General features: G+C 51.5%; 1 protein-coding gene across 2 annotated transcripts in view; it reads right to left on the bottom strand.

Annotated features, from left to right (window-relative positions):
• DOK4 (docking protein 4) overlaps nucleotides 1–25,401 on the bottom strand; it is a 50,345-nt gene extending 24,944 nt beyond the window's left edge. The window contains exons 1-5 of one of the 2 annotated variants that reach the window (XM_077289019.1): nucleotides 25,013–25,401; nucleotides 18,797–18,904; nucleotides 18,445–18,559; nucleotides 18,239–18,358; nucleotides 11,440–11,629 (exon numbers count right to left, since the gene is read on the bottom strand). In XM_077289019.1, coding sequence (XP_077145134.1) covers nucleotides 11,440–11,629; nucleotides 18,239–18,358; nucleotides 18,445–18,559; nucleotides 18,797–18,904; nucleotides 25,013–25,078 — 599 coding nt within the window. In that variant the 5' untranslated portion in view covers nucleotides 25,079–25,401. The remainder of the gene's footprint in view (nucleotides 1–11,439; nucleotides 11,630–18,238; nucleotides 18,359–18,444; nucleotides 18,560–18,796; nucleotides 18,905–25,012) is intronic. The other variant, XM_077289020.1, reaches the window with a different exon arrangement.
• Nucleotides 25,402–26,235: the final 834 nt, after the last annotated feature.

Raw genomic sequence — 26,235 nt, 5'->3', positions numbered from 1 at the left:
ACTTCTTGGGCAGAGAGGGCAGGTGCCTCTCTAGAACAGATCTGTAAGGCCGCGACATGGGCTAGTGCCAACACCTTTTGTAAACACTATAAACTTGATGTTTTATCTGGTCAACATACTGTATTTGGGAGAAAAGTTCTCCAAGCGGTAATCCCACCCTGAGGAGGTGCTTTGGTACTCTCCAGGGTGCTGTCAGGAGGACGTCCTGGAAAATAGGTATTAAGCTTACCGTTAATGATGTTTCCAGGAGTCCATCCTGACAGCACGGGTAGTTCCCTCCCTGTAATATCTATATCATGTATGAAACAGGTTCCTAACGTATGATGTAATATGTTTTGGATACAATGTAATATGTTCATTACCATTAAACAGTTTTCTCTGCATATCCTTGTAGCTGTTCTTGTTACAACACTGAGGATTGGGGTGGGACATGACCTTTTAAACACGTGTGTTTCCTGTCCCAGCAAGGGGAGGAGGACGTCCTCCAGGGTGCTGTCAGGATGGACTCCTGGAAACATCATTAACGGTAAGCTTAATACCTATTTTCCCCCCCTATGTGTCTATCTAAATCAATAAGGTGTAGCCAGAACGGATTCAGCCTCCACATGCACCCCCTAGCAGGCAAGGATCCCACACCCTCAAGTATCACACTCATGGGGGAATGATCAGATATTGTTCTAGCCATATACGTTACCTCCCCTACAAGGCCCAACATCTGTGAATTGCCCAAGGCCAGATCTATTCTTGATAAAGAAGCGAAAGAGGACGAAAAACAGGAATACTTATACACCCCAGGATGAGAAATCCTCCATAAATCATGCAGAGCAGTTTCCCTCAGGACGGCACCAAATGGTGTGCAATTACCACCCGACTTCAACGGCTCTTGTCTCCCCCTATCCCAGTGTGCATCCGGAATGTTGTTAAAGTCCCCTATTATCAAAAACGGTATCCCCGGTGTCTCCTCCAATATTCCCAGAACTCTGTGGATAACCTTTCCACAATATGGTGGTGGAATATAAATTGAAACCAGCCACATCAGACATCAGTACAATTTACAAAGCAAACATACAAATCTACCCGACTGATCTATAACCACTTTGTGATACACAAAAGGTACCCCGGCACAGATGAGGATGTTGACCCCCCTGTAATATGCTGAAAATGTGGCATGGTACCCCACCTGAACCCATCTCTTAGCCAGAATATGCGTTCTCTCCTTCACCATATGAGTCTCCTGCAGACAGCACTGACGGCTTGGCATCATTCAAAAATTTAAACACAGCTTGCCGCTTCACACCAGACGCCAAACCCCTGACATTCCAACTCACAATTCTCATTCTTCCCGCCATTTTCCCTCCTCAGTACATATTATCCCACATTCTTTCATCCATTTGCGCCCAAAGCCACAACCACAGTAACCATGGTGATGTACATTATACAAATATTTCCCCAACCCCACCCCCCTCCCCCCAGACAACAGAGAAACATCCCCAACAAATCCCCATCCCATACTTCAATCCCCTCCTAACACGGAGGGGAGAGCGCACTTTATCGGGAACAGTCTGTTAACCCCGTCCAACAGTCCCGCCGCTTGTCCCAAACTATTGGGACTCTCACATGACTTGTGGATTGCAGCCTATTTAAATTTTAACTCGAGATCCAACAAGGGCCCATCCCCACCTCATAAGAACACAAAAAACCCAGGGGGGGGGGGGAAAGGAGCCAATGGATCCCTCAAAAAAGAAAAAAAAAGAGGCAGTAAAAGAGAAACAAGAATAAGAAAACCGTTTTCATCCCACTGAGTCCTTTAATTTCGCTTGATGCAAATGTTGCTCGTTGCTGTCCAGCTATCTGAGTGCCTCTTTATCCTCCGTGAAGAAGTGCACTTTCCCTTCAGCGACCACTCTTAGTTTGGCCGGGTACAGCATCGAGTAAGTGACACCGATCTCCCTCAGCCTCTTCTTGATATGGACAAATTTGGCTCTCTGCTTCTGCACCTCTATGGAGAAGTCCGGAAATATGGAAATCCTGGAGCCATTTATCTACAAATCCGGGTTCTCTCTGGCATGTCTGAGAATGGTGTCTCTGTCACGGTAGTGCATGACCTTGACTAGCACTTGTCTAGGAGGACGCCCAGGGGGGAGGGGATACATAGGCACGCGGTGTGCTCTTTCAATAGCATACATCCGAGATAACTTGTCGGCTCCAATATGGTTTAATAGCCATTTTTCAAAGAACTCTGTTGGCGCCGCGCCTTCTGTCTTTTCAGGCACCCCAATCAGCCGCACATTATTGCGCCTGGACCAATTTTCAAGGTCGTCCGTTTTCGCTTGTATGGCAGAAATCGCAGCACTCATGCGTTTTGTAGCCTTATCCGCCTTAGCAATAAAGTCCTTGGCACCGCTAATGCGTTTTTCCGCCTCTCCCATCCTTTCCTTAGTCACGTGCAAGGAATGTTGCATTTTGGACATGTCTGCCTGCATGACCCCCATCTGCGCAGCCATATTGGTGATAGTATTGTGACTGTATAAAACCACCTTAAACACATCCTTCAGAGTGGGCTCCACAGGAATCTGCATTCCCTCGATGCATAGCACAGAGCCTTTCATGACTCCCCCGCTCTCCTCCTCCTTCTCCTGCACAGAACGGCTCCCACCATCGCTGTCCTCTCCCTCCTCCTCCCCCAGCTCCTCCATATCTACGTGCAGCACAGGCTTCTCTTTCACCTTGCCTGTCACAGCTGGGCTCCGGATCTCCTCTGTCTGTCGGACGAAGCGCTGCAGCCTGGCTGCTGCATCTGCTCTCCTAGGATCCTCCCCCACAATCACAGGCTCCTCTGACAGCCTTTTGTCCTGGCAGGCGCCATCTTGGGTCCTTCTCTCCTGCTCCCCAGCCGCTTTCCTGGAGCTCCTTCTGCCGGTCATTGCCCCGCAGGCACTCAGATCCGCAGGCACCACACCGGTCACTGATTCCCCAATAATTTTAGGTACCTGGCCACCAATTTTACAGGCTGCAATCCTGCATATAGCTTATACTGAGCGGGAGCACCTGCCTCAGACGACTGCTCACATCATGCTCAGGCCACGCCCCCTTGACAGCGGCATTTAACTAGTTAATAGCGGCGGGTGAATCGCGATTTCACCCGCCGCTATTGCGGGCACATGTCAGCTGTTCAAAACAGCTGACATGTCCCGGCTTTGATGCGGGCTCACCGCCGGAGCCCTGCATCAAAGCGGGGTATCTGACCTCGGACGTACTATCCCGTCCGAGGTCAGAAAGGGGTTAACACCTGGCTGCGACATGCAGCTTTTCAAGACAGATGTTACATTATTGCCAGTGACACAATAAATCTATACACACTGCATGTGTGTGTGTGTGTGTGTGTATATATATATACACACACACATATTTCACATCTCCCTCCTTATGAACGTGAATGGGGGTTGACTTACAGGTCAGCTCCTGAGCACGTATCTGGTTCCGCCCCACCTTGGCGAGATAGGCCATCAGCATTGCCATGATCGACTCCTTTCGTATGCTGAATTGTGAAACCATATTGTTGAAGTATCAAACTCCATATAAGCAATTTCCCTTTGTCCCCAACTACGTTGAGCCAACTCAATGGGTTATAATCTGTGATCATGGTGAAGTTGCGCCCAGAGGTATGGTTGCAGCTTCTGCAGAGCCCACACAATTGCCAAACATTCCTTTTCAATGGTGGCATAAGCCACTTCTCTGGTCAGGGGTATCTGCCAGTGTCCCCTACTTAGGTCCATGATAGTGAGGTACAATGCCTTAGCTAGCTGATCTAACAGCTCGTCTATCCTCGGCATGGGGTAGACTTCACATGTAGTCAGTACATTTAATTTCCTGTGGTCTGCACAGAACCGGGTAGTATGGTCCTTTTTTGGGACAAGAACCACAGGCGAGGCCCAGGCACTCTGGGATTTTTGTATCACCTTGAGGTTCAGCATCTCCTCTACCTGTTCCCTCATGTGTGCCTTCACCTCTGCTGACACCCGGTATGCAGACTGCCGTACTGGGGGGTTAGTACCAGTGTCCACATGGTGAACTGCTAAGTGTGTCCTCCCAGGCTCCCCTGTGAAGACTTCAGTGAACTCGCTGAGCGCCCCCATCAGCTCAGACCGCTGACTGTGGGATAGCTCAGGGTTAACCTCTGCTGCCTCCAGGGACTCCATGTACTGAGTCCCGGCCCCCACATCTAGTAACAGATCAGCCTCCCCCTCTTCAGGTAGGTGTCATGTCGGACGTTATTCACACTAGGGCGTCCGACAGGCAGCGGTAATTCCACATATGTCCACTATACGTTCAGTGGCACCGGCAAGACTTTATTCAGGTTGTCCGGGGTTAATCTAGCTGGTACTTGGGTTGGAGTCTGGGTCACGCCCACGGCCTTTAAATAGTCGTGCTGGACTTTGGGTGTCGCCGATTATAGCCTGTGCCTCGTGCCTAGTGATTCCGGTCTGGAGTGGTGGCCTTGTAGGAGATATATCGTATCTGGTGGTGTATTAACCTTTGTTATATTTTTCCTTCCTATATTTGTATTTGCTTTGCCCTGAGCACATTATAGTGTTTTCCTGTTTGTCTGCGGCGTGGTGTGTTTTAAGTTTACCCTGTCTGTGCTTTCTGTGGGGGTTGGTGTGATAACACTTCACTGGGTGGCGGGTGGTGATTTCAGCTTATGGTTGAAACAGGAGTCAGGGCCAGGCCTGGTGGCCCAGACAAGCACACCATTAGTGTAAATTCTGGGAGAGGGACAGACTAGGGTTTCCCCTAGTCTGAGAAATATCACAGGGTCCCGGGTAACCAGCCTTAACTTCCCTGGGCCGTATGTAACAGCAGGCTACAGACAGGTAAGACACAGGTCTCCCTGTCATGATGAGCCTTCAACATATTTACATAAAATACTTTCTGACGCTTTGCATGTTCATCTAGTGTAGTGTCACCACATAATTAACATCATTTAACCGCTTGTGTACAGTGTATGCGGCCTGCAATTTTTTTCTGCAACATAGGGACCAACACCCAAACCTTCTGTCCCTCCTCGTAGGCCCTCAGTCTGGCATTACGGTCGTACCAAATCTTCTGGTTGATTTGCCGCAGTACATATTCGACCACTGAGACTCCAGTAGTTCTGGGGTTGTCCTCCCATCAGTCCTTAATCAAATCAAGTGGTCCCCTGACCCTCCTCCTATAAACCTGTTCAAAGGGGGAGAATCCAGTAGACGCCTGGGGTACCGCTCTGTATGCAAACAGATGGGGAAGGTACCGTTCCCAGTCTCTCCCTTCAGTCTCCACCAGCATTTTCAGCATTTGCTTTAATGTTCCGTTAAAACGCTCGCAGAGTCCGTTTGTTTGGGGATGATAGGCCCTGGCCACAACATGCTGCACTTTTATTTTCTCACAGAGGCTTTCCATCAAATCGGACATGAACTGGGTTCCCTGATCGGTCAATATTTCCCTGGGGTAACCCACACGAGAGAACACAGTCAGTAAAGCATCCGCCACTTTGTCTGCTTGGATGGAGGATAGTGCCACAGCTTCCGGGTATCGTGTAGCATAGTCCACCACTGTGAGGATATACTTTTTGCCAGAGCTGCTAGGTATTGCAAGTGGCCCTATGATATCCACAGCCACTCTCTGGAAAGGCTCATCGATCACACGCAGTGGTATCAATGGAGCTTTCTGTATATTCCCGGACTTTCCAGCACTCTGACAAACTACACATGATCGACAGTAATTGGCAATATCCGTCCCCATCTTGGGCCAATAGAAGTTATGTGTCAGGCGAGCTTTAGTCTTTTGTATTCCAAGGTGTCTGGCTAAAGGAATTTCATGGGCAATTCTCAATAATTGTTCCCTAAATGGATAAGGGACGATCAGCCGCCTTTCATAGTCCCAAGATTCTGTAGTATACGTTGGGAGTGTCTCTGTATACAGTCTACCCTGGTCCCAGTATACTCTGTCTTTGCCAGAAGCAGCAGGGGGTCGGTCTGCAAGACATCTGAGCTCTTCCAGACTGACATCTGTCTGTAGGGCCTCCTGGAAGCTCTGACAGCTTGCAGGCCCTGGCCTAGTGTGACTGCCAGGCCCTGGTCTGAAGCTGAGTCCTCAGTGTCTGTTATCAGGGACCTTGGTGGGTCTGCCATGGGAGGAGGCTCCGGGACCACAGTATGGGCCTCCTGTCCTGGCAGTTTTGTCGGAGACTCATCCTCTAATCTCTGGGCCTGAGTCTGAGCCGCAGCCTGACTACGGGTCACAGCTGCCACATATTTACAGTCCTGTGCATTGGGGCATTTTCCCTCCTCACACGGGATCTCAGGTGGGTCACTTGCTTCCACCTTCTCTGTAGCATTTACTTGCAAGGGAGGAACATAGTGGGACACCATCCTCCCCAGGTCCGTGCCTAGCAACACATTGGAGGGAATAGCCTCTGATAATCCCACGTCCCTCAATCCTTTCCCTGCTCCCCAGTCCAGGTACACACGGGCCATGGGCACGGCAGGGTTGACCCATCCAATCCCGGTTATAGACATAAGTCTTTCCTGGTATATCGGCAGGGGTTATCATGGCTGGACGCACCAGGGTCACCTCTGCCCCAGTGTCCCTGAGGCCAATGGTGACTTTATTGCCAACAGTGACAGATTGACAGTTCTCATTAGCCCTCGCATCAGAGCTGGCCACAAAGAGGACAGACGGTGGGGACACAGACGGCTTTGTGGTTGTGGTTGGGCGTTTCTCCCTATCAGGGCAGACAGTGCTAACATGTCCTACTTTGTTGCAGGAGAAGCACCGGCGTGCATCGCCTAGAGAATGCCTATTCCCCGGGGCCCCATAGAAGGTGGGCTTGGACAGCACTGGTGATCGGCCGGCAGAGGTTTGACTTACCTCCCCTCCAGCTGAATCCCGATGGCTTCCACACCTCAGGCATCCTGTTAGCGACATAGCAGTCCGCAATCCTTGCAGCCTGATCCGCAGTTTGTGGATCCTGATCACACACAAATTGTCGTACATCCATGGGGCACATTTGAAGAAATTGATCCTTGACCATTAGATCCATTAAGTCCTCAAAACTGTTAACTGAAAGTCCCCTGATCCATTGGTGGAACGCGGTCCTCAAGGTGCTCACAACATCCGCATAGCTGTCGGATCAACGTTGTAGGTTCCGGAACTTTCTGCGATACACTTCTGGTGTCAGGTTGTATTTCCTGATCAGGGCCTCTTTTATGGCCTCATAGTTCGCATCTAGCTCTGGTGGGAGGCCAGCAAAAACTTCCAGGGCTTTGCCTCTCAACCCTGGGGTTAGATAGTATTGCCTGCAGGTTTTTTCAACCCCCCGAAGGAAAGTATCTTAAGTCCGTTTCCTTCTCCATCACAGGGAAGTTTTCCAGACGTGGTCTCTTTGGATTTATGTCCTGGGAGGGGGTTATCGGAGGACTGATACCCCGCTCTATTTAAGCCATCTGAAGCTGGAAAGCTCTGTCCCCCCGGCGTTCTGCAGCCTCTCTCTCCTCCCAGTCCCGGCGTTCTGCAGCCTCTCTCTCAGCCTGTCGGTGCTGTAGGATAAGCTGCATGCGCAAATTGGGATCACTTGTTCCCAGCCGTTGTAAGTCCATTTGTAAGGTACAGTCCATAGGCTCCTCAGCACTGGCATTGCTGGCATTTCCATCATGCATCTCCGGTGCAAGAGCTGGCATTGCTGGGTCTCTCTGAGATGAACTCTCCTTGGCCAGATGTTCCAGCACTTTGCTCTATGTCTTGCTCGGATCTGTCGGCCGTCTCTATTCCTCTCTGCTCACAGAGGTCGGTCAGAGCCTCTTTGCTCTGCTTCTTGTACTGGGCTGCCATATAGATGAACAGCCTTTGCCAAATAAAAGATAGAAAAGAAAAACGGGGAAGGGAAACTATTTGCAAGTATGTCTAAGTAAGCACTGAGTTGAACCTTGCAGAACTGGTGCACTCCTCGCAAGGATACCAATTCTTTAGTACAGGGAATAATTGCTTAAACCATGCACTAATGCTCTAATAGAAATAATTCTATCCCACCGCTGCCACCAATTGTCACGGATCCCTTCTCCGTGGTGTCACTAATTCGTCACAAACCCGCTCTAACACGTGACTTGGGGTTGTGCCTGCAAGGGTTAATCTATCTCCCCTCTCTCAGTCCAGCATTCAACCTCTGTCCTATGCTGTAATGGGAGCATAAATCACACACCGACCCAGGCCACACACCCGCTCATACACGCTGCCACCACTCACCGAATACACAGGCGATGAGTCCCGGACTATTAATACTAATATTGCCTACCACTCATAAGGCTCACACACCTTAGGCTATGGATTCTTTTAGAACATTCAAGGTTCAACTTGTTAAAGTTTTATACTTTAATACGAAAAAGGTTCAGTGCTTACAGTAAGAAAAGGTATAAAAATATGATAATAAAAAGACATACAGTATAAAATAACAGGAGAAAACTTACAGAAATCATCAAACTTGGTAGTCTGCTTTCTGCTCCCTGAGGGTAGGATGAATGTAGATTGGATCACACCAGCTCGGCCGCCCCCATTATGTGAACTGACTGAACAGCAATCTAGTCTGAACAGGTGCATAACGAAAAAAGACTTACATAGCAAATAGATCAATGGCTGCACTCAACTGTACTAAAGCAAGGAAATGTGCGATATATGAAATGTGAATAGCATAATGGCTTGTGAAATCTATGAAAAAACACATGAGATGCTTAGCATAAGATTTGGCCAAAAATTGTGAGCCCATCCACCAAACGTCAAGGTAATCTCAGATCGGATGGGTCCCTGACCTGACTGCCTAGTGTGAACACTTACCTATGGCTAATAACATGGTAAAGCCTGCATTTATAGGAAGGTCGGAACCAACTGTGTTTGGATGTAATTAAAATCACAGCATAGTGAAGGATGGGGCGTTCAAGTCAGAAAATATAGTACATAGTAAATATAGGAAAACTGACTGAACAGCAATCTAGTCTGAACAGGTGCATAACCAAAAAAGACTTACATAGCAAATAGATCAATGGCTGCACTCAAACACAGTTGGTTCCGACCTTCCTGTAAATTCAGGCTTTACCATGTTATTAGCCATAGGTAAGTGTTCACACTAGGCAGTCAGGTCAGGGACCCATCCGATCTGAGATTACCTTGACGTTTGGTGGATGGGCTCACAATTTTTGGCCAAATCTTGTGCTAAGCATCTCATGTGTTTTTTCATAGATTTCACAAGCCATTATGCTATTCACATTTCATATATCGCACATTTCCTTGCTTTAGTACAGTTGAGTGCAGCCATTGATCTATTTGCCCCCATTATGTGAACATGTTTTTTAGGTATCAGGTCTACTTTATAACTTCGGTCTGGAGGTCAGGTTTCTCGACCAGCCCCTCGGGTTTATATCATAATTGCTTGTTTTTTGATTGGACCACGGCCGCGCCCCCAATGAATATATTATTTTCTCTTGAGATCCTTTGTGTAACAGCTCTCCCAGAGGTACTATCAGGTCGTAATTAACATCTCTCTTCCAAGAGCTAGGAGGTGCCAAATGTTACCTTTCTTCTCGGCTTCCAGAAGGACACCCTGGTGAGATTGGAGACAGAAGTCTACTTGTCCCAGGAAAGTACATATTAACACCCGGGTGCGACATGTAGCTTTTCAAGACAGATGTTACTTTATTGCCAGTGACACAATAAATCTATACATAGTCCACTGCATGTGTGTGTGTGTATATATATATATATATATATATATATATATATATATATATATATATATATATATATATATATATATATATATATATATATATATATATATTTCACCACATAACATTAATTAACCAGATTGGTAAATGGTGTAATAAGAAAAACTAAATCTAAGTGCCAGAATTACGTTTTTCAGCCGCAGCAACTTTGCTTGTAATTATAAGTGATCAAAACAACGAGTCTACCCAAAAATGGCATCAGCGTAATCACACTGCCCTGGAGCATCATAGTGCCGCTCATTTTTACTGTAAAGGATACACATAGTAAAGGAAAAAGCCAAAAAACAATGTGATACAATGGCCGGTGTCATCTAAGGGTATGTGTCCACGTTCAGGATTGCATCAGGATTTGGTCAGGATTTTTCATCAGTATTTGTAAGCCAAAACCAGGAGTGGGTGATAAATGCAGAAGTGGTGCATATGTTTCTGTTATACTTTTCCTCTAATTGTTCCACTCTTGGTTTTGGCTTACAAATACTGATGAAAAATCCTGACCAAATCCTGATGCAATCCTGAACGTGGACACATACCCTTAAAATGCAAGTCGCCCTGCAAAAAAGTCCTCACACCCGTATGTCGACGGGAAAATAAAAACGTCATGGCTCAAGGAAAAGAGGAAAAAATGAAAACACTACTGGAACTTCTCTATCTGCAGCAGGCTGCGGGGGCCGAGAACTCCTCTATCTGCACCCCATAGGGTTCGGGAACTCCTCTGCTGAAGGACGTGGGCTCCGGAACTCCTCTGCTGCAGGGTACGGGGCCCGAGAACTCCTCTGTCTGCACACCATAGGGTTCAGGAACTCCTCTGCTGCAGGCTGTGGGGCCCGGGAACTCAATCTGCACTCCCTGGGGGTCAGGAACTCCTCTATTTGTTCCCCATGGGGGTCGGGAACTCCTCTATTTGCTCCCCATGGAGGTCGGGAACTCCTCTGCTGCAGGCTGTGGGGCCCAGGAACTGAATCTGCACTCCCTGGGGGTCAGGAACTCCTCTATTTGTTCCCCATGGGGGTCGGGAACTCATCTATCTGCACTCCCTGGGGGTCAGGAACTCCTCTATTGCAGGCTTCGGGGGCCGAGAACTCTATCAGCACTCCCTGGGGATCAGGAACTCCTCTATCTGCTCCCCATGGGGGTCGGGAATGCCTCTGCTGCAGGCTGTGGAGCCCAGGAACTCTATCTATGGGTCGTGGGTGCTGGGAGCTCATCTATATGCAGTCTGCTGCAAGTGACGGGGACCAGAAACTTTTCTATGTGCAGCCTGCTGCAGGCCATGAGGTTCAGGAACTTCTATAGCTGCAGGCCGTGCGGGCCAGGATCTCCTCTATCTGCAGCCTGCTGCAGGCCACGGGGGATGGGAACCCCTTTATCTGCTGCAGGCCTCGGTAGCCAGGAAGCTCCTCTAGCTGGAGGCCACAGGGGTTGGGAACTCTTCTATCTGCAGGCCATGGGGGGGCTGGGAGGCCAGGTGCTCCTCTATCTGCAGGCGATGGGGTCGGGAACTCCTCCACTGCAGGCCACAGGTGTCAGGAACTGCTCTATCTGCTGCAGGCATCGGTGGCCAGGAACTCCTCTATCTGCAAGCTGTGAGGGGCGAGAACTCTATGTACAGCCATGAATCTTTCCTTACCGTTCAGCTTCAAATGTGAAGCGTGAAGCGTCACTCCCATATCTTCTCAGGGCACAGAGCGGCCAGGACAGCAGCTTGCTGCGGGGAGTGTGGGGATCCCAGAGGTAGAGGTTCTCTTCTGTGATTTGCATCTTGCACTCTCCATACACGTCCAGATTTGATGACGGCAACAAAAACACATTGAAGCGTTCTGAGAAGTAGAAAAGGGTGAGCAGTTAGCAGTCTGCGGCCAGCGGTTTGCGGTCAGCAGTCTACGGCCAGCGGTTTGACGCCAGCAATCTGCGGCCAGCGGCAACAGTCTACGGCCAGCGGGGAAATAACTTTTGGACACGTCCGCAATATTCTTGGTAAAGCTCCTATTGACATGAAATTCTCCCCAGAAGTCGGTAACATACAATCCACACAGGACAGAAATCACCACAGGTTGTGACGACTCTGCATTTTATTGTAATTGACCACAAGTCTATTTTCAGTAATTCAGGAAGACTAGACTGTTACCTATATGTTGACTTTTGAATTTATGTGTTTCACACACCCACCCTCTATAGAGGAGCAGTGGATGACATGAGCTACCACACAACACTCCCTGCCCGCTCCCTCCTCATAATTCACCTATAGAAGGGCAGTGGATTACATGAGCTAATACACAGCACCCCTACCCGCTCCCTCCCCACAATTCACCTATAGAGGAGCGGTGGATGACATGAGCTACCCCACAGCACCTCCTGCCTGATCCCTCCCCAGAGATCACCTATAGAGGAGCAGTGGATGACATGAGCTACCACACAGCACCTCCTGCCCGCTCCCTCCCCAGAGATCACCTATAGAGGAGCGGTGGATGACATGAGCTACCACACAGCACCCCCTGCCCGCTCCCTCCCCAGAGATCACCTATAGAGGAGCAGTGGATGACATGAGCTACCACCACGCAGCACCCCCTGCCCGCTCCCTCCCCAGAGTTCACCTATAGAGGAGCGGTGGAAGACATGAGCTACCACACAGCACTCCCTGCCGGCTCCCTCTCCAGAGTTCACCTATACAGGAGCAGTGGATGACATGAGCTACCACACAGCACCCCCTGCCCGCTCCCTCCCCAGAGATCACCTATAGAGGAGCGGTGGATGACATGAGCTACCACACAGCACCACTACCCGCTCCCTCCCCAGAATTCACCTATAGAGGAGCGGTGGATGACATGAGCTACCACACAGCACTCCCTGCCGGCTCCCTCCCCAGAGATCACCTATAGAGGAGCGGTGGATGACATGAGCTACCACACAGCACCCCTGCCCGCTCCCTCCCCAGAGATCACCTATAGAGGAGCGGTGGATGACATGAGCTACCACACAGCACCCCTGCTCGCTCCCTCCCAGAATTCACCTATAGAGGAGCGGTGGATGACATGAGCTACCCCACAGCACCTCCTGCCCGCTCCCTCCCCAGAGATCACCTATAGAGGAGCGGTGGATGACATGAGCTACCACACAGCACCTCCCTGCCCGCTCACTCCCCAGAGATCACCTATAGAGGAGCTGTGGATGACATGAGCTACCACACAGCACTCCCTGGCCGCTCCCTCCCCAGAGATCACCTATAGAGGAGCGGTGGATGACATGAGCTACCACACAGCACCCCTGCCCGCTCCCTCCCCAGAATTCACCTATAGAGGAGCGGTGGATGACATGAGCTACCACACAGCACCCCTGCCCGCTCCCTCCCAGAATTCACCTATAGAGGAGCGGTGGATGACATGAGCTACCCCACAGCACCTCCTGCCCGCTCCCTCCCCAGAGATCACCTATAGAGGAGCGGTGGATGACATGAGCTACCCCACAGCACCTCCTGCTTGATCCCTCCCCAGAGATCACCTATAGAGGAGCGGTGGATGACATGAGCTACCCCACAGCACCTCCTGCCCGCTCCCTCCCCAGAGATCACCTATAGAGGAGCGGTGGATGACATGAGCTACCCCACAGCACCTCCTGCTTGATCCCTCCCCAGAGATCACCTATAGAGGAGCGGTGGATGACATGAGCTACCTCACAGCACCTCCTGCTTGCTCCCTCCCCAGAGATCACCTATAGAGGAGCGGTGGATGACATGAGCTACCACACAGCACCTCCCGGCCCGCTCCCTCCCCAGAGATCACCTATAGAGGAGCGGTGGATGACATGAGCTACCCCACAGCACCTCCTGCCTGCTCCCTCCCCAGAGATCACCTATAGAGGAGCTGTGGATGACATGAGCTACCACACGGCACTCCCTGGCCGCTCCCTCCCCAGAGATCACCTATAGAGGAGCGGTGGATGACATGAGCTACCCCACAGCACCTCCTGCTTGCTCCCTCCCCAGAGATCACCTATAGAGGAGCGGTGGATGACATGAGCTACCACACAGCACCTCCCTGCCCGCTCCCTCCCCAGAGATCACCTATAGAGGAGCGGTGGATGACATGAGCTACCACACAGCACCTCCTGCCTGCTACCTCCCCAGAGATCACCTATAGAGGAGCGGTGGATGACATGAGCTACCACACAGCACTCCCTGGCCGCTCTCTCCCCAGAGATCACCTATAGAGGAGCGGTGGATGACATGAGCTACCCCACAGCACCTCCTGCTTGCTCCCTCCCCAGAGATCACCTATAGAGGAGCGGTGGATGACATGAGCTACCACACAGCACCCCTGCCCACTCCCTCTCAGAGATCACCTATAGAAGAGCTGTGGATGACATGAGCTACCACACAGCACTTCCTGGCCGCTCCCTCCCCAGAGATCACCTGTAGAGGAGCAGTGGATGACATGAGCTACCCCACAGCACCTCCTGCCTGCTCCCTCCCCAGAGATCACCTATAGAGGAGCGGTGGATGACATGAACTACCACACAGCTCCTCCTGCCCGCTCCCTCCCCAGAGATCACCTATAGAGGAGCGGTGGATGACATGAGCTACCACACAGCACCTCCTGGCCGCTCCCTCCCCAGAGATCACCTATAGAGGAGCGGTGGATGACATGAGCTACCCCACAGCACCTCCTGCCCACTCCCTCCCCACAGATCACCTATAGAGGAGCGGTGGATGACATGAGCTACCACACAGCACCTCCTGGCCACTCCCTCCCCAGAGATCACCTATTGAGGAGCGGTGGATGACATGAGCTACCCCACAGCACCTCCTGCTTGCTCCCTCCCCAGAGATCACCTATAGAGGAGCGGTGGATGACATGAGCTACCACACAGCACCCCCTGCCCGTTCCCTCCCCAGAGATCACTTATAGAGCGGTGGATGACATGAGCTACCACACAGCACCCCTGCCCACTCCCTCTCAGAGATCACCTATAGAGGAGCTGTGGATGACATGAGCTACCACACAGCACTTCCTGGCCGCTCCCTCCCCAGAGATCACCTATTGAGGAGCGGTGGATGACATGAGCTACCCCACAGCACTTCCTGCCTGCTTCCTCCCCAGAGATCACCTATAGAGGAGCGGTGGATGACATGATCTACCACAGTACCTCCTGCCCGCTCCCTCCCCAGAGATCACCTATAGAGGAGCGGTGAATGACATGAGCTACCACACAGCACCCCCGGCCGCTCCCTCCCCAGAGATCACCTATAGAGGAGCGGTGGATGACATGAGCTACCACACAGCACCTCCTGGCCGCTCCCTCCCCAGAGATCACCTATAGAAGAGCGGTGGATGACATGAGCTACCACACAGCATCTCCTGCCCGCTCCCTCCCCAGAGATCACCTATAGAGGAGCGGTGGATGACATGAGCTACCACACAGCACCTCCCTGCCCGCTCCCTCCCCAGAGATCACCTATAGAGGAGCGGTGGATGACATGAGCTACTACACAGCACCTCCCTGCCCGCTCCCTCCCCAGAGATCACCAATGGAGGATCGGTGGATGACATGAGCTACCCTTCAGCACCTCCTGCCTGCTCCCTCCCCAGAGATCACCTATAGAGGAGCGGTGACATGAGCTACCACACAGCACCCCCTGCCTGCTCCTTCCCCAGAGATCACCTATAGATGAGCGGTGGATGACATGAGCTACCACACAGCACCCCTGCCCACTCCCTCTCAGAGATCACCTATAGAGGAGCTGTGGATGACATGAGCTACCACACAGCACCTCCCTGCCCGCTCCCTCCCCAGAGATCACCTATAGAGGAGCGGTGGATGACATGAGCTACCACACAGCACCTCCCTGCCCGCTCCCTCCCCAGAGATCACCTATAGAGGAGCGGTGGATGACATGAGCTACTACACAGCACCTCCCTGCCCGCTCCCTCCCCAGAGATCACCAATAGAGGAGCGGTGGATGACATGAGCTACCCCACAGCACCTCCTGCCTGCTCCCTCCCCAGAGATCACCTATAGAGGAGCGGTGGATGACATGAACTACCACACAGTTCCTCCTGCCCGCTCCCTCCCCAGAGATCACCTATAGAGGAGCGGTGGATGACATGAGCTACCACACAGCACCTTCTGGCCGCTCCCTCCCCAGAGATCACCTATAGAGGAGCGGTGGATGACATGAGCTACCCCACAGCACCTCCTGCCCGCTCCCTCCCCACAGATCACCTATAGAGGAGCGGTGGATGACATGAGCTACCACACAGCACCTCCTGGCCACTCCCTCCCCAGAGATCACCTATTGAGGAGCGGTGGATGACATGAGCTACCCCACAGCACCTCCTGCTTGCTCCCTCCCCAGAGATCACCTATAGAGGAGCGGTGGATGACATGAGCTACCACACAGCACCCCTGCCCACTCCCTCTCAGAGATCACCTATAGAGGAGCTGTGGATGACATGAGCTACCACACAGCACTTCCTGGCCGCTCCCTCCCCAGAGATCACCTATAGAGGAGCGGTGGATGACATGAGCTACCCCACAGCACCTCCTGCCTGCTTCCTCCCCAGAGATCACCTATAGAGGAGCGGTGGATGACATGATCTACCACAGTACCTCCTGCCCGCTCCCTCCCCAGAGATCACCTATAGAGGAGCGGTGAATGACATGAGCTACCACACAGCACCCCCGGCCGCTCCCTCCCCAGAGATCACCTATAGAGGAGCGGTGGATGACATGAGCTACCACACAGCACCTCCTGGCCGCTCCCTCCCCAGAGATCACCTATAGAAGAGTGGTGGATGACATGAGCTACCACACAGCATCTCCTGCCCGCTCCCTCCCCAGAGATCACCTATAGAGGAGCGGTGGATGACATGAGCTACCACACAGCACCTCCCTGCCCGCTCCCTCCCCAGAGATCACCTATAGAGGAGCGGTGGATGACATGAGCTACTACACAGCACCTCCCTGCCCGCTCCCTCCCCAGAGATCACCAATAGAGGAGCGGTGGATGACATGAGCTACCCTTCAGCACCTCCTGCCTGCTCCCTCCCCAGAGATCACCTATAGAGGAGCGGTGACATGAGCTACCACACAGCACCCCCTGCCTGCTCCTTCCCCAGAGATCACCTATAGATGAGCGGTGGATGACATGAGCTACCACACAGCACCCCTGCCCACTCCCTCTCAGAGATCACCTATAGAGGAGCTGTGGATGACATGAGCTACCACACAGCACTTCCTGGCCGCTCCCTCCCCAGAGATCACCTATAGAGGAGCGGTGGATGACATGAGCTACCCCACAGCACCTCCTGCCTGCTCCCTCCCCAGAGATCACCTATAGAGGAGTGGTGGATGACATGAACTACCACACAGCACCCCTGCCCGCTCCCTCCCCAGAATTCACCTATAGAGGAGCGGTGGATGACATGAGCTACCACACAGCACCCCTGCTCGCTCCCTCCCAGAATTCACCTATAGAGGAGCGGTGGATGACATGAGCTACCCCACAGCACCTCCTGCCTGCTCCCTCCCCAAAGATCACCTATAGAGGAGCGGTGGATGACATGAGCTACCACAGTACCTCCTGCCCGCTCCCTTCCCAGAGATCAGCTATAGAGGAGCGGTGAATGACATGAGCTACCACACAGCACCTCCTGGCCGCTCCCTCCCCAGAGATCACCTATAGAGGAGCGGTGGATGACATGAGCTACCACACAGCACCTCCTGCCCGCTCCCTCCCCAGAATTCACCTATAGAGGAGCGGTGGATGACATGAGCTACCACACAGCACCTCCTGGCCGCTCCCTCCCCAGAGATCACCTATAGAGGAGCGGTGGATGACATGAGCTACCACACAGCACCCCCTGCCCGCTCCCTCCCCAGAGATCACCTATAGAGGAGCGGTGGATGACATGAGCTACCCCACAGCACCTCCTGCCCGCTCCCTCCCCAGAGATCACCTATAGAGGAGTGGTGGATGACATTAGCTACCACACGGCACCTCCTGCCCGCTCCCTCCCCAGAGATCACCTATAGAGGAGCGGTGGATGACATGAGCTACCCCTCAGCACCTCCTGCCTGCTCCCTCCCCAGAGATCACCTATAGAGGAGCGGTGACATGAGCTACCACACAGCACCCCCTGCCTGCTCCCTCCCCAGAGATCACCTGTAGAGGAGCGGTGGATGACATGAGCTACCACACAGCACCCCTGCCCACTCCCTCTCCAGAGATCACCTATAGAGGAGCGGTGGATGACATGAGCTACCACACAGCACCCCCTGCCCGCTCCCTCCCCAGAGATCACCTATAGAGGAGCGGTGGATGATATGAGCTACCACACAGCACTCCCTGACCGCTCCCTCCCCAGAGATCACCTATAGAAGAGCGGTGGATGACATAACTACCCCACAGCACCTCCTGCCCGCTCCCTCACCTGTCTGTTCACTCTGGACTCCTGGCGTCAGCAGGTCTGGTTCTCCCAGGTGACATTCGTTTAGGTTTGTGCTTGGACAGCCCATGGACAGCGCCTTGTACCACTCCTCAGCTTCCAGCTCTATAATACAGAACAGACCCTCTGTATGTATCGTGGAGGACACGGACCACAACTCTTGATAGAAAGGCTTTTCCTGTAGCATTCACCTGAATCACAGGTAAAAGTGCGGGCTAAGTCATCGCAGAAGATAATGGCCACCGCTTGTTTTTTCGTTTCCTTTGGAAGTCGCATAATACATTTCACATTACTGATCTCCATTACCTGCGAACAGAGCGACAGAGCGGGGTCATGTCAGACAATGAGGAGTACGAGACTGAATAAAGTCTGCCACACAATTCACAAACATGGTATGTATGCCGCTGTATAGGGCCGCCACCCTGGGCTACAGACAAAAGGTGGACCAGAGTTTAACAAATCTCAGAATGCTCCTCACCCTGAACCGGGCCTTACTACATGGTGGAAGAAATGTCAAGCTCTCAGCAGGAATCTCTCCCTCACCTTAGGCGACATGCGCAGGAGGACTGACCTCTCGTCGGGATACTTTTCCAGTCTCCAGGGTCCTTTACTGGAGGATTTCCGAAGCACCAGCCAGCAGCGGCGGTAGATCTGCAGGTGAAAGGGTCTCAGGTTAAACATGCTGTGAGGATGGAGGCGGCTGCTGGCTGCAGACCCCTGAACAAGCTGCAAAGAAGAGTCCAGTAAGTGTCACGTGAGGTGTGCGGCTCTATGCTGGGACAATTACAGGACCACGGCCATAGAAGACCAAGGCAAACACTGGGCGAAAATAACATGGCAGGTATAGAAAAGGAGGCACCAATCTTATCCAAACTCCAAAATGACCAACCACCCTGAAAGGTCCATGGCAAACTCTAGGGTATATAGCTGTCTGGATCTGATGACTACTCATTTCATATACAGCGAGTACGGAAAGTCTTCAGACCCCTTTAGATTTTTCACTCTTTGTTTCATTGCAGACATTTGGTAAATTCAATAAAGTTCATTTTTTTCTCATTAATGTACACTCTGCACCCCATCTTCATTGAAAAAAAACAAATGTCATTTTTGCAAATTTATTAATAAAGAAAAATGTAAATATCCCATGGTTGTAAGTCTTCAGCCTCTTTGCTCAGTATTGGGTAGAAGCCCCTTTTGAGCTAGTACAGCCCTGAGTCTTCTTGGGAATGACGCAACAAGTTTTTACCCCCTGTATCTGGGGATCCTCGGCCATTCTTCCTTGCAGATCCTCTCCAGTTCTATCAGGTTGGATGGTGAACGTTGGTGGACAGCCATTTTCAGGTCTCTCCAGAGATGCTCCATTGGGTTGAGTGGAGCTGGTCTAGAGGGTAAGGGTGAGTTTCCACGGTAAGTAAACGCTGCGTGTTTGACGCTGCGCAGAGCTGCAGCGTCAAACACGCAGCGTCCAGATGTTCCAGCATAGTGGAGGGGATTTTTGGAAATCCCGTGTCCACTATGCGTGGAAACCCGCATCCGTCTTCCCTGCGACTCCGGACATGCTGCGCGTCTTTTCAGATCGCAGCATGTCCGTACACCTTGCGGGGACGCAGCGTCCCCGCAAGGCATATCACAGGGCCCTATGGGAGAGAGCGATGATCCCGGATGTGTACAGTTAACACATCCGGCATCATCGTGTCCCAGAAAGGGGGCGGGGCTTAGCGCCGCTGCGGCGATACCGCCGGCCATCCTGACCATGGACACATACCCTAAGAGGGCTGAGTGAGCCTTCCCACTGCTCCCGTAGCTGGTCTAGAGGGTTGAGTGAGCCTTCCCACTACACCTGGAGCTGGTCTAGTGGGTGAGAGAGCTGTGTGAACCTTCTCACTACACCCAGCTGGTTTACTAGGTTAGAGCGCTGTGTGCCCCTTCCCACTACACCTAGACAGCTTACTGTGACTTGCTGTAGGAGTGTGGTCTGTTGACAAGGTTGAAGGCACACAGGGAGGACACTTGCAGAAAATGGGCTGAGCAACAAGTTGAGGCCAAGGGAAATTTGTTTTGTGTGCATCTCAGGCCTCAATGGGATCCAAACAGTTAAACAAATAATAAATGATAGTGAAGGGAAGGAAGCAGTGAAGAATGTGGAACCAATTTTAGAAAAAGGCAATTATGCCGGAGCGTGGATGTTTGGATGTGGAAAATGGCACCGATTCAGAAAACAGAAGGGTTGAATAAAAGGATAAAGGAAAAAACAACAAAAGACTAAATGGTGTTGTGTGGCTAAGGAACTGCAGCAGAATGGGCGCAGAGAGCCCACAAATGGGCATATGGTGTATGATGAGTGTTTTGAGAAACCAACAGCTAAGACCGTGACTACTACAAGTCCACCTCCCTATAATCAGAAGACCAGACAGATGGACTTATAAACATTGTAGTCAGCAAAACCCAGACTGGAGAAATACTTGTACAACATATGGCACCCTCTACCCTGAGCAAGTCAAGCTACATCCTGATAGCACAAGATCACAGAGGACGCCGACATAAGGATTGCAGGAGCACTGAATTTTGGGACAGAAGGTACCAGTAAGGCTACGTTCACACGATCCGTTTTTCACTGCGGATTTTTCCGGTCCTTTTTCGGGGAAATCCGCAGTGGAAAACGGCGGTGCTTCTCTCGGCGGATTTGTGTCCTTTTTCTTCTGCGGATTCCACTGCGGGTTTCCAACTGCAGTTTCCTATTGGTGCTGTTGGAAACCCGCAGCGGAATCCGCTGAAAGAATTGACATGGTACTTCTTTTTTCCGTTGGCAAATCCGCGCGGATTTTCCAGCGAAAAAAAGGATCGTCGGCACAGCGGGTTTTGTTTTCCATAGGGTAACATTGTACTGTACCCTGCATGGAAAACGGCTGCGGATCCGTAGCTGCAATTCCGCTACGGATCCGCAGCAAAAAACGGATCGTGTGAACGTAGCCTAAGCCCTGAGGAGGAGGGAGGTAACGCCCTGTTTACCACCACTGCACCAGCAGGACCAAGGAAGGTGACCAGAACCACACACAGGACTATTACCCTGGAACACCTCTGACCAGCTAACTATGCTGAAAGAGTTGTGTGATCCCAGGGACTAGCCTGCCCCCTCTTACTGACTGTTATAGAAAAGATTACAATCCATAACGCACCCCAGTAAGGGGCCATTCACCCACCTCCTCTCTCACAGAAGAGCTTCCACTCTAAACCTCATTGCCCTAGAATTGCCAGTGGACATATGGAAAATTATGGAGAGCCAGGGGGTGAGGAAACCAATTTAGATAAGAAGAGTTAGGCTGCCGTCACACTAGCAGTATTTGGTCAGTATTTTACATCAGTATTTGTAAGCCAAAACTAGGAGTGAGTCATAAATGCAAAAGTGGTGATGTGTTTCTATTATACTTTTCCTCTGATTGTTCCACTCCTGGTTTTGGCTTACAAATACTGATGTAAAATACTGACCAAATACTGATAGTGTGACAGCAGCCTTAGCCATTCAAGTTCCCTGAAAAACCCAGACTCTCTGGTGTGAACAATTACGGCAGGATACCTTTCGTGAGGTTGGACATGAAGTCAGGGGTTTTTTGATTAGAGGAGGGGAAGGGGGCGTTCTCCAGGATGAGCGTTCCTTTATGAAAACATCTTGGTAGCCACTGGGGCACCTTTGGAAAGTTATACATTTTGGGGTTTGTATAGATTGGATATTGATGGGACATACATCTTCAACTTCAGGACTAATCGCTGAAGAATATGCATATTGTGAAGCATGTTTATTTTTTTTAAATGAAAGCCTTTAATAGATGCAAAAGTATTCCAAAGGAGTTTATTTTACACTGTCATTTCCCCAGCAAAAGAAAATAACAATAAATAAAAATACACATTTTGCTCAACATAACCCTTTCCCATGGTAAGGCTAGGTTCACATTGCGTTAATGGGTTATCACTAACGGACTGCGTTGCACAGCGAAATTGTCGCAATTAACGCCGCGCAATGGGTCTGTTAGCGCACCCATTGACAGCAATGTGATTTTTCCCTGTAGCGCATCGCTAGCGCATGCCATTTTCGGCACGCGCTAGCGATGTGCCGTTCTTTTGTGACGGACCTCGGACGATGCTTGCAGCGTCCAAGGTGCGCCCGAGGTCCGTTCCTCGCTAGCATCTGCGCTAGCGTGGACGGCGAACGCGGACCCTAGAAAAACATTGCGCTAGCGCTATGCGCTTAACGGATTGCCCTAACGCAATGTGAACCTAGCCTTATAGGCAAGACCTCACAACTATCCACCCCTATTACTGCTCATTGCTACCTTTTATACACATGGAAACTCCCAGGATTCTTTGCAGTATTCACTATATAACACCCGCAGGCTTGTGGCCTGTCACCTATAAGGTCAGAGCAGACATCTGGCTGGCTGCAGGGAAGTGAATGGGGCATTCCTGTACTATTATACATAGATACATTTTCCTTGGTATTGGTTGTTCCTAGCCAGCAACTCAAAGAGAAGGAAAAGTGGAAAATAAGAAATTAAGCAGAAGCTGTCAGACTAGAAACATTCATGTACCTCTACCAGGTTTACAGACCTAAAAAAACATTTTACCTCTTCACACGTATTTTTTAATAACTCAGCCCGTTCACTGGATGTTACTAATCGAAGTGATCTCCTTCGCTAGGCCGAATCATCTGTCATCAGCGCAGTAAGTTTCCTTTGTTAATCCTGTTTATTTTATGTAATTGTTTATGCTGTATTGTTTTGTCCCCTTCATAAAAAAAATATACAAAAGATTTTACAAATACTAAGTATCGTTCAGGATTTAAAAAAAAAATGTAATGGTTCTGTTCCTTTTGTTCTGTAAACCACACTCCTGAAAGCCACGCGCTTACCAGAACTAGACGTCCAGTCAGACTGCAAAAAAAATATTGGTGACAATATTGGTGTAATATCCTCACTCTCACTGAGCCCATTCACACCTGGGTATCTGTCTTTGCTGGTATGTTCTCTGTAATATCCTCATCCTCACTGAATCCATTCATACCTGGGTATCTGTCTTTGCTGGTATGTTCTCTGTAATATCCTCATCCTCACTGAGCCCATTCACGCCTGGGTATCTGTCTTTGCTTGTATGTTATTTGTCTGTAATATCCTCATACTCACTGAGTCCATTCACACCTGGGTATCTGTCTTTCCTGGTATGTTATTTGTCTGTAATATCCTCATACTCACTGAGCCCATTCACACCTGGGTATCTGTCTTTGCTGGTATGTTATTTGTCTGTAATATCCTCATCCTCACTGAGCCCATTCACGCCTGGGTATCTGTCTTTGCTGGTATTGTTGAGGGAATATCCTCATACTCACTGAGCCCTTTCACACCTGAGTATCTGTGTTTTCTGGCATGTTCTCTGCATGTAATATCCTCATACTCAATGAGCCCATTCACACTTGTGTATCTGTCTTTGCTGGTATGTTTTGTGGGGTGCTGGTGCAGTGTGTATATATAGTGGGGTGCTGGTGCAGTGTGTATATATAGTGGGGTGCTGGTGGTGTGTATATATAGTGGGGTGCTGTGTGTATATATAGTGGGGTGCTGGTGCTGTGTGTATATATAGTGGGGTGCTGGTGCAGTGTGTATATATAGTGGGGTGCTGGTGCTGTGTGTATATATAGTGGGGTGCTGGTGCTGTGTGTATATATAGTGGGGTGCTGGTGCAGTGCGTGTATATAGTGGGGTGCTGGTGCAGTGTATATATATATATATATATATATATATATATATAGTGGGGTGCTGGTGCAGTGTGTGTGTGTATATATATATATATATATATATATATATATATATATATATATATATATATTTATATATCTATATATATTGTCTAAGGGTTTTTCTGTCTGTCCTGGAAATCCCACGTCTCTGATTGGTTGAGGCCGCCTGGGCCTCGACCAATCAGCGACGGGCACAGTATCGACGTAGAAATCCCGCGTCTCTGATTGGTTGAGGCCGCCAGGCCTCGACCAATCAGCGACGGGCACAGTATCGACGTAGATGTCATAATGGTTGCCATGGCGACGATGATGTCATAAAGGTTGCCTCGACCAATCAGCGACGGGCACAGTATCGACGTAGAAATCCCGCGTCTCTGATTGGTTGAGGCCGCCAGGCCTCGACCAATCAGCGACGGGCACAGTATCGACGTAGATGTCATAATGGTTGCCATGGCGACGATGATGTCATAAAGGTTGCCTCGACCAATCAGCGACGGGCACAGTCTGCCGCGAATTCTGGAATCATCATTGTCCATATACTACGGGGACATGCATATTCTAGAATACCCGATGCGTTAGAATCGGGCCACAATCTAGTATGTGTATATATATATATATATATATATATATATATATATATATATATATATATATATACATATATATAGTGGGGTGCTGGTGCAGTGTGTATAGTGGGGTGCTGGTGCAGTGTGTGTATGTGTGTATATATATATATATATATATATATATATATATATATATATATAGTGGGGTGCTGCTGCAGTTTATGTATATAGTGGGGTGCTGGTGCAGAGTGTGTGTGCGCGTGTGTGTATGTATGCATATATGTATATATATATATATATATATATATATATATATATATATACATATATGTATATATTATAGTGGGGTGCTGGTGCAGTGTATGTATAGTGGGATGCTGCCTTCTGGGGGACATGCATCTTACCCACCCCCAGTTTTCGGCTCTTCATCCGCACGTAGCCTTGTCTGACGATGTCCGTGGTGCTGGAGGCCATGACGCAGCTGCCCGGGCCCGGCTCTCCTCATCCTCCACCGGGCTCCTCGCCTGTCACTGCCCGGTTCCCCCTCTTACACCCAGTGGACAGATCCAGTATTTGCAGAACAGGAGGAGGATCGGCGCAATCCACTACACGAGCCAGGGGTGAGGTGCCCCCATCTGCTGCGGACTATTCCATCCCCGAGCGCTTCTGTCAGGTTCACAGAGACGACTGAAGGCGGGAACCGGAGATGTGAGAGAAACCGACACCGGGGACATATACACCTCAACACCGGGGCTGCGCACCCCCCCCCCCCCCCGACACAGGGGCTGCGCACCCCCCCCCCCGACACAGGGGCTGCGCAACTCCCCCCCCCCCCCCGACACAGGGGCTGCGCACCCCCCCCACACACACACACAGAGGCTGCGCACCCCCCCCCCCCCCGACAAAGGGGCGGCGCACCCCCCCCCCCGACACCTGCGCACCCCCCGACACGGGCTGCGCACCCCCCCCCCCGCCGACACAGGGGCTGCGCACCCCCCCGACACAGGGGCTGCGCACCCCCCCCCAACACGGGCTGCGCCCCCCCGACACCGGGGCTGCGCACCCCCCCGCCACAGGGGCTGCGCAACCTGCGCACCCCCCCCGACACAGGGGCTGCGCACCCCCCCCTACCCCCGACACAGAGGCTGCGCACCCCCCCCCGACACCTGCGCACCCCCCGACACAGGGGCTGCACACCCCCCCCCCCCCCCCCGACACAGGGGCTGCGCACCCCCCCCCCGCCGACACAGGGGCTGCGCACCCCCCCGACACAGGGGCTGCGCACCCCCCCCCAACACGGGCTGCGCCCCCCCGACACCGGGGCTGCGCACCCCCCCCCCGACACAGGGGCTGCGCACCCCCCCCCCCCCCCCCCCGACACAGGGGCTGCGCACCCCCCCCCCCCTGACACAGGGGCTGCGCACCCCCCCTGACACAGGGGCTGCGGACCCCCCCGACTCGGGCTGCGCACCCCCCACCCCCGACACTGGGGCTGCGCACCACCCCCCCGACACAGGGGCTGCACTGCCCCCCCCCGACACCGGGGCCGCGCACCCCCCCCGACACAGGGGCTGCGCAACCCCCCCCCCCCCCCGACACAGGGGCTGCGCACCCCCCCCCCAACACAGGGG

This window comes from Ranitomeya variabilis, chromosome 2 (genome assembly GCF_051348905.1).
Source record: "Ranitomeya variabilis isolate aRanVar5 chromosome 2, aRanVar5.hap1, whole genome shotgun sequence".
Taxonomy (NCBI): domain Eukaryota; kingdom Metazoa; phylum Chordata; class Amphibia; order Anura; family Dendrobatidae; genus Ranitomeya; species Ranitomeya variabilis.
Note: the sequence above shows the minus strand (reverse complement) of the source record. Positions and strands in the feature narration are given on the sequence as shown.